Consider the following 14,534-nt stretch of genomic DNA (forward strand, 5'->3'; position numbering starts at 1 on the left):
TTGAAATGTAACAACGTGGGACAGGTTGTCATGTAAGTTGAGTTGGATTCTCAAACATTGAATATTGGCAAGGGTTATTGGTTTCGTAGGGAAAAGGGACACTCTCCATATTCCTATTTCTCTTTGACATATTATATGAATAAAGTTAATTTAGATGTTTGGAGGGAGAGAGGCAAAAAGTAATATAGTATAAATTAGGAAAATGCTCATAATATTTTTGTGGAAACATTAGAGTGAGAATCCCACAAGCAAAGAGCAAATTGTCGATGGAGAGAGAAAGAAAGAGAAATTGCGGCGGAGGGTTTTCATTTCCTAAGTTGAGATATACGTTGTTGGTTTGGAGGGGTCAATGGAGTTTGCGTATGGGTTGTTGAAGAGAGAAACATAAACATGAAGAGCATTTTAAGGAGATTAAGAGAAGAAAGAAAGGTCAAACACCATCTAATTATTTGTCTTTTCTATCGCCCTCATGTGAAAAATTAATTGAAATGTATAATAAAAATCAAATTTCTAAGAAACATTATTGATTTGAGGCCCGATCAACGCCCCGTATCTAAAGTCAGAGCGTAAATCAGATGTGGACTCATACCTGTATCGTGTGGGACAACTCGTACTGCCTCATACCCAATATGGCATAGTAGATGTTACACTTGAGAGATGATATGAGATTTTAAGAGATGTTATTTTGTGTGTTAAGTGGTGAGAAAAAAATATAATTTTATAATTGATGTGAGAAGGAATTTTTTCTAAAAGAGGAAATATGACATTTTTTGTGGGACAAACTAAAAAAGAAAGTGTGACATCTACTATGAGACAGAAGAAATATATATTAATAAGTCAAAATAAGGTATGACTAAATTGTAGCATTGTATACTCACAAAAATACCCTTCCACCAGCTAAGACAATCATAGATTTTGGTATGATTAACTAGGGCAACCAAAGCATTGTAGGGTCTCATTTAATTGAAGATATTATTGAGTGAAAATTGCACTAGGAAAAGAGAAAATGATGCGCAAAGAATGTCAATCATTTAAGCATAATGCTCATTCCATTGTGTTATCATTACTTGTGTTTTTAACTTTCCTCAATAATTATAACCTCACAAAGAATAAATGATATCATTAATATTTAGTTGGTGGTAGGAGTGGCATATTTAGAAATTTTGTTAGAAGTCTAACAATTAATTACTATGAATTTAAGTCTCAAAATTCGAACGCATAAAAGAAGCATCAGCTTACTGTTTTACAAGTAATGTTTTTTTAAATAGAAAACCAATTTCATTTGCAAATATTCAGTAATCATCAGCAAAAGCTGAATATGCTAAAGAAAATATAACTAAATTAGGAAGCCAAAATAACAATAAAAAAGATCAATTAAACCATTAAAATAAGGTTATTCTAGAAGGAAGAAAAACAATTAATAATTTCTAAAGTCGCAATGATGCTTTGTTGACCAAAGGTACCTCTTTATTTTATTTTTTTGATTGAAGCAACGCATTCATGATTATTTTATTTGTAAACATGTAGTAGTAGAGATAGTTTAGATTACTACTAGTAATTTTGATAAAAATACATTATTAAATCGTATATATATAATATTCGATTTATTGAGCTATTATTATATTTCTATATTTAATATCATTCGATTCATAGAATGATGAGTTTGCTAACTTTTTGATTTGGTTATCTAATTAAATAAAATAAATACTGGTTTTATGTAATGAAAAATACATTATATTGCTATTCAATTTATCTATATTTCAAAAAAAAGGAAAACAAAAAAAGTCCCAACATTAACGTACTTCAGTTGTACTGCTAACATCATTGTGTACCTAAATGATTCATATGAAGCAACACATTTCTTCTGATTTCAGAAAATTGGATTGAAACTCCTAATTATCACAAAAAGGAAACAAAAGGAGTTGAGTGGCTAATTTATTACATTACCAAGTAACAAATATTGGTAATCTGTAACAATAATTCGTTTTCATAAAGTTTAGTCGTGATGATGCATTAAAAATGAAGTAATTTGATACTCGAACTATATTTCTTGTCTGATTACTAAGCAATAGTTTTGTTATGTAAACAAAATAAAAAATCAATGAACCCCCTCAAAAGTGAAATTTGATTAAAATTGAAGTAAGTTGTATAGGAATATATTGAAACCAAACATTACTGAGGAACGTTGCACTACATCGTCTTGATTAAATTCTAATTATGATTAATATGTTTTAATGTATTTTAATTAAAATAATGCATTTTACATTCACATGTTTGCCAACATTATTAAGTGGTCACAAATAAAAAAGTATAGTTAATTCATATTGAAATAATCATTTATAGTAGGTGTGGGTAAACGGTTTTCGGTTAATCGGTTAACCGAGAAGCGAACCGAAACCGGTCGGTTATCGGTTCGGTTCGGTTCCGATTTTAAGTTTTGCTAAAAGTCGGTTATCGGTTATAACCGACCGGTTATCGGTTATAACCGATAACCGTCGGTTATAACCGGTAACCGAATTAAATTCAATTTTAATTTCAATTATATGTTTATTTAATACTAGAATAAATTATAATTTACTTCAAACTTTGTCACAATGGAAGAAATTTGTAATTTATATCTAAATTTTGTCTAAATCAATGTAAAAAAAAGTCCATTTTAATTTATGTCACTATCAATTAGAGTATTATACTTATAAATTTATATCTCAAAGTCAATAAAGTTCTTAAGAATTACTATTTTAATTTTAAATATAGAATAACCCTTCACTTATTATTGGAGACAAGTTTTTAAAGTATAGAATATAGATCAGGTAAAGTTCAAGTCTTTTAAAGTGCCTAAACAATTTATATATTACTCTAATTTTAAATAGGAGTATAATAATAACAATAACAATAACAATAATAATACTCTACTTTTAAATAGGAGTATAATAATAACAATAACAATAACAATAATAATAATAGTAATAATAATAATAATAATAAAAAAAGTAGATGAAAAGTTAAAAGTTAAAACTAAATAATTTTAAATTCAATTATATTTTTAATTAATAATAACAGAAATTGTAATTTACTTTTAAACTTTGTCACAATAGAAGAATCTGTAATTTACTTCCAAATTTTGTCAAAGTCTCATATTGCATATTTGCAATGTCAAAAAAATCTATTTTAATTTGTTACCTATTAGTTATTTATACTTATAAAGTTATAATATATCAAATTCAATAAAGTTTCTAAATGTATTTTTAAAAACAAGATCTCTCAAAGTTAACAAGTGCTTAAGCAATACTACTATTTTAAAAATAAGATAACCTTTCACTTATTATTAGAGGAAAGTTTTCAAATTTTAGATTATTTAAAGTTTAAGTCTATTAAAGAGCCTAAAAATATATCATATAAGTATTGCTTGTAAATAGGAGTATAATAATAATAATAATGATAATAATAATAATAGTAATAGTAATAATAATAATAATAATAATAATAATAATAATAATAATAATAATAATAATAATAATCTGTAATTTACTTCTAAATTTTGTCAAAGTCTCATATTGCAAATTTGCAATGTCAAAAAAGTCTTTTTTAATTTGAATTAATTTATTATGGTGTAGGATAAAATTGAATGATTATGACTAAAATGCAAAAAAATATGATAAAAAATTTGACGTTTTCGGTTTTACAATCATGCAGAAATGCGTAGAATTGAGAATACACAAAATCAATTAACAATCTTTGTGAGAAAATTTCAGAATTTTATATATTATAGATTGAATCATTGAATTGAATGATTGATCATTGAAGGATGGCCGTGAAATAGTTAATTCAACTTTTGGTGATAAACTAATAGTGTGATTAGGTGTAGGTTGAGTTATCTATCACAACCTTAATCATGCAAAATAAACATTTGAATAAGTTAAATCAATTCGGTTAGTTCGGTTATAACCGAGAACCGACCGATTCTAACCGAGTCGGTTAATTAAGTAACTGAACTGAGTCGGTTAATTAAGATCGGTTCGGTTCCGGTTATTTTTTTGAAGGCATTTTGGGGTCGGTTAACCGACAAGTCGGTTCGGTTAATAACCGAACCGACCGAATAACCAGCCCTAATTTATAGTAGTATGTATTTTGGTAACATAATTGTACAAAATGTTTCAAATTTATGCAGAAGAGAATAGTTATTTGTCGAAATTTATAAAGGCATTCCTTTACATAAATCTTGCAGATTTTTTCCTGATTTTGATCCATAAAAATAATGAAATTGCTTTTCTAGATCTAGAGAAAATATTATTTAATGTCATGTAGGTTTGCTAAAACGGCCCAAAAATAGCCCGGCCCAACACCCACGGGCCACTTTAATCAGGGGTTCATTTCCTTTAAAATATTTTCAAGAATTTTTATGCCTATTGAGAAAATATGATTCTACTTTTTGAGAATTTAGTCATTAGATGATCATATTATTGTGAAATATTTTTATTTAAGGATTTATTTAATGGCCTGATGCTGATACCATCTTTTAGAGACTATCCAATAGAGAGTTTCCTTGTTTACAATCCGACCACTAGGCTGTCAAGAAATGTGAGTGCGACCAATGCTAATAGTGTTGTGGCATTTGCCTTAGCTTTTGATCCTTCAAAGTCGCCCCATTACAAGCTTGTATTCATTACGGCAACCACACTCTTTTGCACCAATCCTCATGATCAGATACATACTTACCAGATCGAGGTTTATGAATCAGAGATTCACGCCTGGAAGCTCAGGTTGGGACCATTTACGTTCCCTAAGCAGCTTTCCCAGTGTGGCGAGTGCTGGGGTGCGGGTGTGTATTGTAATGGCTCGATATACTGGGAGATGTGTGATAACATCGTCTACTATGATATTGCTCAGAATGAATTCAAAACTTTCTCTATGCCTCATTATCAATCTTACAAGGCAGGAGAATTCATCAGTGGGAGCATTTCCTGTCTCCAAGAGGCAAATGGTCGTCTATACAAATCTAGATATCTCAGAAGGGACGACAGTATTCTATCAATTGAGGTGTTTGAGTTGGAGATGAATGATGATCGTTCTTCTTCATGGCTATTGAGGTACGAGGGAACAATTTCTCATCATGAACCTAGCTTAGCTTTTCAATTGAGATTCATAAAGGGATCATACGACACTGAGATGTGCAGTGCAGTGTTCAATATTTACGGAAAGATCATAGCCTACAGTTTCCTCGACAGCAGCTATAAGCTGCTTGTTGATATGAATCGCCATCCAATTCCCATTAGTTTTGGTCGTCATGGTTCTAGTAAAATGTATGAATTTGTTGAATGCTTAGCTGTGGTTTGATGCAACTCAGACTTTGATGATATTACTATGTAGATTATGGCTCTATGTTCAAGATCTTTGGTTTGGTGTTTGCTAAGTTATGTCTTATTGCAACATTTTGTATTTTCTTACGTTGTATTTATGAACATTTTGTAATATTTGCATCAATGTTCTTCAGATGCAGGCTTTTGAAACATCCCTCTGTACCACTGCTCACTCTATCTGATAAATTTGGAGACATATCTGACATAGAAAAACACATAATATAGTTTAATGTGTTGTTTGAAGAAAGTACATACTACATAAACAAGAATTTTAGTTACACATAATATAGTTTAATGTACTGTGTAACTCACATTATCATGCACTTCTCTTAACAAGGTTATGGATTCTTCAACTAAGCCATCTAATTCCCCAGGTATACATTTTCTGATAAAGTTATAATTATTTGTGGACACCAGCCACACATCTAATTCACCAACCATTTAACAAGAAAAGCCAAAAACCACTGTAGATACATACTCACCATAGATGCAGTCATGGAGATCAGGTAGCTTCACAATGAGATAAGCCTTCCGCGGTTGATTATGCGACTTGATTCTGCGGTTGTTAATGCGACAAGGAGAGGCAAATTGTGTTTAAAATTTGCTGGGAAATCCATCCGCTAGATTTGGGACTAAAACCGAGCACCCTTCCAATGTGTTTAAAATATTTGTTGAGCATTTCGTACTTGCAAAATCAGACTAATCAGTTATCCACCGAGCACACATAAGGTGCTCGAACAATTTATTTTCGAGCATAGACAGTGCTCGGAAAGTCTCGTATATTCGAAGAAGTAATCGGAGTTATTGATTGTTGCTCGGAGTATGGTTGGAAATACCGTGCACTTGTAGTGCTTGGAGTTTTGTGCTCGCTATTCAACATTTTTTTTTAGTGTTGGTTGTATTTATTTAAGTATTATTTTACTAATTTCACATTTTGTATAAATAAAATAAAACATAACACATTTTGAGAAATTTTAAAGCAAGTTTTAAAAATTTAAATATTTTTTTTTAATTTGAAGACTCTATTTAACATAACATATAATATGTCTATTTTATATTAAAATTGAACGTCATGTTTTAAGTTATTTATATTATAAAATTAATCAATAAAGTGTTGTATTAGAAATCACATAAAGAGAATAATAAAGATTTTATTGGGTTTTTAGGCCAATCCATCGGGATTTCGGTTTAGCCATATATGGTTACGAGCTAATCGGGTGCAGGCTTATCGGGTTAAAAATTTTCAATTCTAATCCTATAAATTTAGCAAGCTATTTGAGTCAAGCTATTTGAGTCAACACACGAGTTGCGGGCTGCACTGACATCACTATTGGTAACTATTTGACAAAAAGTAGTTGTAACATAGGATTAATTTTTAAACAGAAAACGTTTAGTGTTGTACTCGTCATAGAATATTCTTACATATATGACGTCATAGAATGACGTCAGTGATGAAACGTCAGTTTTATAATAGGAAATTGAAAAATTAGGAAAAACCCGCTTTTCTTATTCAATTTATCAAATTTATTTTTCAATAACTTTTCAATAGATCAGTATTTCATTTAAACGTTGAATAAATACAAGAATTATGATTTGATAATAATTATGCCCAAAATAAAGGGTTATTTAAATGGAACGAATTAGTTTTAATTATGTTTCTCTAGTTCTTATTTTTCAAACTAATTACACAATTGAACACCAAATATTTACACATTTTAAAAATAAATTTTGTTTGAAAAAAGTTAATTTGCATATCATATTCATATTCTAACGAATAATAATAAATTTAGAAAAGTATACAATAGTTACGAATGACCAATAGATTAAAATTCTAGAAAAGTATACTATAGTTACAAATAATTTGATATTATGAGCAGAAAATATTAAGGGTAGACTAATATGGGACAATGTATGATAAAAGTTTAAATAGATCACTATTTATTTATATCTCATTTTTGGATTTAAGGATGATAATGTGATATTTGCATTGAACATATAGCAAAGGCATTTGAGCATTCTACGTGAAAATGCTTTCTACTCTTTATTAAATTATTTACGTAAGAATTCCATTCATAAATATACTCTCTCACGATCAATACTTTTATTTTTCCATTTTGATTTGATTACAAAAATTAATTACTTTTTATTTTTTAATAAATTAATTTTATACTTTTATTTTTCCATTTTGATTCGATTACAAAAATTATTTACTTTTTATTTTTTAATAATTTAATTTTTTTAATAACATGAACTCATTCTCGGCGTGCAGTACTCTAAGTGGCTGTTCGGTTTATGAAACAAAATTATCTTGAGATGCAGTTTAAGATACACTAAAATAGACCTTAGCTAGGATAAATTAGTATAATGAGGAGAGCGAGATGGATAAATTATTAGGAGGGCGTGAGGTGAGATGGTTAGTCATGAGATTAGGGGAAAAGGAGTCCATTCAAATGGGCCGAAACAGGCCCAAATCTACAATTGTTAGCTAAGATTTGGTTGAAAGTGTGAATGGAGAAGATAAAAGTTATCTTGGGAACCGAACCGGCACTAACTATATTTTTAGTTAGTTCTATAGCGAACAAAGGGATTATGACTTATAGTTAGAGTGATGTATTCTTCTTTTACGAACAAAAACCCTAATTTACAAAACTATTCTCATTTATCACAAAAATTTCAATGCAAATGTTCTATCACGTACATTTATCGCGGAAGAGATCACCTCATGCATTGTATACTACATTACATAATACACCATTAATATATTGACAAGTGTATCTTATTTTATGGAAAGAAAAGCTATTTCCAATATAACCTCTCCATTAAGTAAAGAAATTAAATTACACTAAATATAAAAAACGTATATATTCAAATCAATTTCAGTTAATTATGCTTAATGTCAAAATAAAAAGAAAGTAATGTTGGATAACATTTTATAGAAAGAAAAGTTATTTCAAATAATTTTGTTTGCACTTCGTTTCTACACATCTTTTAGTTTCACTAATTCTCAACATATTTTAATAACTAATCTTGTTTCTCTTCAAAAGTTATCTCCTCATAATTTTGTTAGCTGCTATATCTATAATATATATGTATGTCTATTAATTTTTTTGTATTTTATACTAAAATAACATCGCAATTATTTAGTATTAGCAACATTAGTCGATATATCAGTAATTTTTGTATCATGAAATAAGTACAAATACATAGCAGGAATATAAAAATCAAAATATCATAAAAAAAAAATAATGGAAAAACTTCAAGTAACAAGAAAGAAAATAGTAGGAGTAGTACTACTAAAAAGTAAGAATATATTTAATATACAAAATTTTAAAGGTTCATAATTTATTTATTATAAACATAGCTTCTGCATACAATATGTTTGTATCAAACGATCATATTTGAGTTCTAGAAAAAACACAATATCAAGATAATAAAATTGATTGAAATTATTTTTTTTAATTAAAATTAAGCATAATCAACTTAAATTGATTTCAATAAATACGTTTTTGATATTTAGTGTAGTTTAATTTCTTTACTTAAGTGGAGAGGTTATATTGGAAATAGCTTTTCTTCCATAAAATAAGATACACTTGTCAATTTTTTAATAGTGTATTATGTAATGTAGTATACAATGCATGAAGTGATGATCCCTTCCGAAAAACTGGAATGATATCATTCTACCGAAATCTCGGATTTTGCAGTTTTGAAACGCATGTATAAAATCTTGTGTTTCCTATTCTACCCCCGTAATGTACCAAATCGACCTAATAATGTAACATGGACTATCACATCTCCTACTAATCTAATCCGTCCAACATTAACACTTAAGGAGGCAATAGAACCTTACACTAAATATTTGTAAAATATAAAACACATCTTAATCCGATGGGGATGTATTCAGGTCCTTACACTAAATATTTGTAAAATATAAAACACATCTCAATCCATTGATTTTTTCCATCTAGTGGCCGGTTTTTATGCCAATCGTAATTAATAATATTACTTTTAAAATACTAAAAGGTTAGTTTAGGCATATCCTCAATGCATCGGTTATACATTTCCCTTGATTATCTCCTTCCATTTAGACGTGTATTTCATGGTTGATTTATTTTGATTTTATTTCCTTTCTTAATCTCCTATCTACAGAAACTCACGCAGATTTATATATTCATTCGTCTCAACTCTTCAGAAACTCAGCGAAATAGACTTTAAATTTTTATATCTCCCTATACGTTCAGAAACTCGACCAACACAAGCAACAATAGAAGAAGGTAACGTCGATGTGTAATTTCAAGTACTCAACGTACATGAATTCTTGGTGTGTTGTTTAAATTCTCAACTTTGTATAAGAGCATCCGCAATGGTGCTTAGGCCAGCCATAGGCCAGCAATAGGCCAGCCATTCTCTCCCCTGCCACGTCAGCAACACTAAAAAATCCACCTGCCACATCAGATTTAGGCCAGCCATAGGCCAGCCGCAATAAAAATAATTCAAAATATACTACATTTACGGAATTAAAATTACGATTAAATTATGGAATTAAATTTACGACACATATACGGGAAAATCCATTAATTTTATTTAAATAAAAAAAAGTACATTAACTAAAAACCATAAAAATAACATAATAAAAAAAAATTCGGGCTTCCACACACGAGCCACCTTGAATCTGTTAGAGATAGAGAAAATCGCGTTTATATAGTTTTTCAAAAATTAAGAAAAAGAATTAATTTTTTTTAAAAGAATTAAAAAAATTAAAAAAAAGAATTAAAAAAAAAACAAAATTCTGCGCTGGCCGATCGCTGGCCGATCGGGCCGCCACAATGGCGGCCAGCGCCGAGCGATCGGCCAGCCCACGCCGATCGGCTCGCCGATTTCGCGCTGGCCGACTCCAATGGTTCGGCTAGCCGGTCGCTAGCCGACCATTGCGGATGCTCTAATATGCGTTCTTTTTATAGTCATGTTTTTGCCGGAAGTTTGTAGTTCCCACTAATTCACAAATTGTGTTTAATGTACGACCAACTGTTTGTAATGTACTTGTCATTTTTCCTTTTTTTTTTCGTGAGTGACATCTTGTAAATTTTCGAATGTAATGTACAATTTTAGGTGTATAATGTAGATTTTCTATACATAATGATGTAGATTTGATACCAGTCAGTAGGGATGTCAATCGGGCCAGCCCACCGGGTTTCGGGCCAGCCCTACTCGGGTTACGGGTCAATCGGGTGCGGGCTAACCGGGTTGTGAATTCTTTCGGGTTATAAAAGTTCAACCCTAACCCTAAAAGTTCGGGTTTCGGGCTAGCCCGGCGGGTTAATCGGGTTGCTACCGATAAGATTAACAAGCGATCAATCCAACAAATAATGATGAAAATTAGTTATATTCATAAAATGTAAAATATTTAATTATGATAAATTTGAGATATATGCTCAAACTCAATCAAAAACATGATCAAATACTAATATTTGAGATATATCGTGAAATTTTAATGCATATATTAGAAAATTAAATAATTTTTTTAAGTGAATTTGAAGTTTTTTATTTATTTATCAATTATTATATTAATAAATATTCAATATATAATTTGTATATTTAATATAAAAAATTGAAAGTTATGTTTTTAGTTACCAATGAAGTGTCAAATTAGGAGTAAAAAATAGAATAATAGAAATTTTATCGGGTTTTCGGGCCAGCCCATCGGGTTTTCGGGTCTGGCCCTAACGGGCCGCGGGTTAATCGGGTGCGGGCTAATCGGGTTTTAATTTTATCGGGCTGGAAATTTCCAGCCCCAACCCTATAAATTTGGCGGGTTATTCGGGCCAGCCCACGGGTTGCGGGCTACATTGACATCCCTACCAGTCAGTTTGCATGAATCATATGGTTCAATAAGAGCCGGAAGTTAAATCAATTCCCCTTTCTTTTGGGCACAGGAAATGGAGTTGGTAGTAGAGTAAATTTTTACCATAAATAGAAATGATTCAAGTGTATTGGGACACTCCAAAGTAGAATAGGGGTCTAATATCTTGAGACGGATGGAGTACTAATTTAATCCTAGCCAAGGTCTATTTTAGTGTATCTTAGAGTACTGTTTTCCGAGACTGAGTTCATCTTATTAAAAAAATTAATTTATTAAAAAATAAAAAGTAATTAATTTTTGTAATCGAATCAAAATGGAAAAATAGAAGTATTGATTGTGAGAGAGTATATTTATAAATGGAATTCTTACGTAAATAATTTCATTAATATCATAACATGATTCTCTAATTGTCAACCATGAGATAATGTTTGTAAATTCAATATTTAATAAATAGTAGAAAGCATTTTCACGTGGAATGCTAATGCCTTTGCTATATGTTCAATGCAAATATTACATTATCATCCTTAAATCCAAAAATGAGATATAAATAAATAGTGATCTATTAAAACTTTTATCATACATAATACATTGTCCCATATTAGTCTACCCTTAATATTTTGTGCTCATAATATCAAATTATTTGTAACTATAGGTACTTTTCTAGAATTTTAATCTATTGGACATTCGTAACTATTGTATACTTTTCTAAATTTATTAATATTCGTTAGAATATGAATATGATGCAAATTAACTTTCTTTAAACAAAATTTATTTTTAAAACTAATTCGTTCCATTCTTTATTTTGGGCATAATTGTTATCAAATCATACAACTTGTATTTATTCAAACGTTTAAAATGAAATACTGATCTATTGAAAAATAATTTTGATAAATAGAATAAGAAAAGCGGGTTTTTCCCAATTCTTGAATTTCCTATTATAAAACTGACGTTTCATTACTGATGTCATTCTATGACGTCAGATATGTAAGAACATTCTATGACGAGTACAACACTAAAGTAAATGTTTTCCGTTTAAAAATTAATCCTATGTTACAACTACTTTTTGTCAAATAGTTAGCATAGTGATGTCAGTGCAGCCCGCAACTCGTGTGTTGACTCAAATAACTTGCTAAATTTATAGGATTAGAATTGAAAATTTCTAACCCGATAAGTCTGCACTCGATTAGCTCGCAACCCTATATGGCTAAACCGAAATCCCGATGGGTTGGCCTAAAAACCCAATAAAATTTTTATTATTCTCTTTATGTGATTTCTAATTCTACACTTTATTGATTAATTTTGTAATTTAAATAACTTAAAAACATAACCTTCAATTTTTATATTAAATAGACATATTATATGTTAAGTTTTTTAGTAAAATAATAAATAAATAAATTAGAATCTTCAAATTCAAAAAAATATTTAAATTTCTAAGACTTGCTTTAAAATTTCAAATTCAAAAAAATATTTAAATTTTTAAGACTTGCTTTAAAATTTCTCGAAATATGTTTATGCTTTATTTTATTTATACAAAATGTAAAATTAGTAAAATAATAATTAAATAAATACAACCAACTACATTATCTTGTATTTACAACCATTGTTAGTGTAAAAGGGGAAACAAGAAAGAGCTGGCATTGTGATTATCACATGAATGTAGCACTAAAGCTGCATATAAGTTTACCTGAGTTTTCCGATCACAAACTCTCCGAAGAAATCGGCGGAGAAAGATGGTTTTCCTTGAACATAATTGTAAGAGAGATCAACGGTTAATCTAGGACGGAGATAGTATGTTTTGACTTGGCCAGAAAATGAACCGATTCGATGAGTTCGACTCCAAACTTTAAGGTTTTGGTACTCAGACCACACTTTGCTAAGGATAGCAAAGCTGGGAAATCGTGACTAGGGGTGGGAAATAAGAAGAGGGGAACAAAAAGTGGATAAAACAATGATCGAATATTCACTCAGAAAAAAGGGGAAGATAATTTCAAATTAACTCTTAATCACTAGAATATGAATGGAAATCTTTTCAAAATTTAAATCCGTATTCATCAATAGCTATTTATTAGAGTATGGAAGAACAATCGATGCTATGCAGCGGAATGAACACGGTCACATGTATGGAGACATACACCTCCGAGAGCCTCTACTTAAAATAAAAAAGAAATTCATAATTCTGCTCAGCATTCTCCACCATCAGTGTTCAACCTGCACATTTAGAAATATATGCAGGGCTGAGTACAAAAGTATTCAGTGAACACATTGCTGAAAGATACACATATACATTTGAAAATATTGCCAAGACATCATCCCAGTAACACTCAGGGATTTTCTCTTAAAAGGCCCGAGCTTACTAAATTCGTTGTGAGCTAAAATTCGATTGATCAGTCTAAGTTCTTTATGTACTTCTGCCATATCTGAACACCAAGTGCCGTGGAGATGATGCTCTCCCACGGTCACCTACATCTTTCACCTACAGCCGGAGATGGCAAGACAATGTTTATCCACGGTCACCTACATCTTTCACCTACATCTCACTCGGACACGAATTCGATTCTTACCTTTCCAACCAAACAGATAGGCTTCGTACACATAAAATAATTCATTTATGGCAAGACAACATTATTTGCATAAATAAATATCAACTCGAAAATATTTTGCATTTTATCCACATTAATATGTAGGATAGGAAAGTTCACCTCGTTCGTTTAATTTCCTTAACTTGAATTTCTCACTCCGACCTTAACTTGCGGGGATAACCTTTTTGGAAACATCACAGTATAAAATACTAATCAAACTTTCAAGAAATTCTTAAACTTTAATAGGAATGCATGCCTCCTAATTAATCTCTTTCATTATTTCACTTATCTTTAAGGAATTTCTAAAACTCATATTATTTGATGCTCCTTCTTCTATTAGTCTCGGATTCCATAATTAATTTGGCTTGTGCTAGATTACTGAAATTAAATTTCTTCCAAATAAGTTCTAATTCCGAAACTATGCCAAGACTTCCCCTTTATTTTTAGTCCAAGTAATTAAATTCGGAACTGGGCCCCAAATATTTAAATTAGAGTTGAGCTTAAATTATTTACTCCACTCCTTAGTCCAAACAAAATAAAATGCTAGCCCAAACCATTAAATTCAGGGGTAGTTGCATGTTTCATACAAAATGTTTTGCCTTTATTTCAATTTAGTACAAAAGTATTAAGTTTACATATTTTATACAAAAAGTTATATTAGTGTTACAAGATAATACATTCCGTCAAGTCCCTACTAACACCGTTACTTCCAATTACATCATACATACAAAAGTTTCATCA

General features: G+C 30.2%; 1 protein-coding gene across 1 annotated transcript; it reads left to right on the plus strand.

Moving 5' to 3' along the window:
* The first annotated feature begins 3,805 nt into the window (after positions 1–3,805).
* Positions 3,806–5,471, plus strand: LOC125209874 (F-box protein At5g07610-like). Its single transcript, XM_048109451.2, has 2 exons — positions 3,806–3,811; positions 4,483–5,471. The coding sequence occupies exons 1-2, from the start codon at positions 3,806–3,808 to the stop codon at positions 5,332–5,334; spliced, it is 858 nt and encodes a 285-aa protein (XP_047965408.2). The 3' UTR covers positions 5,335–5,471.
* The last annotated feature ends 9,063 nt before the right edge of the window (positions 5,472–14,534 follow it).

Source organism: Salvia hispanica, chromosome 3 (genome assembly GCF_029641045.1).
Source record: "Salvia hispanica isolate PSC_SH4W2 chromosome 3, Shi_PSC_v1, whole genome shotgun sequence".
Classification (NCBI taxonomy): Eukaryota; Viridiplantae; Streptophyta; class Magnoliopsida; order Lamiales; family Lamiaceae; genus Salvia; species Salvia hispanica.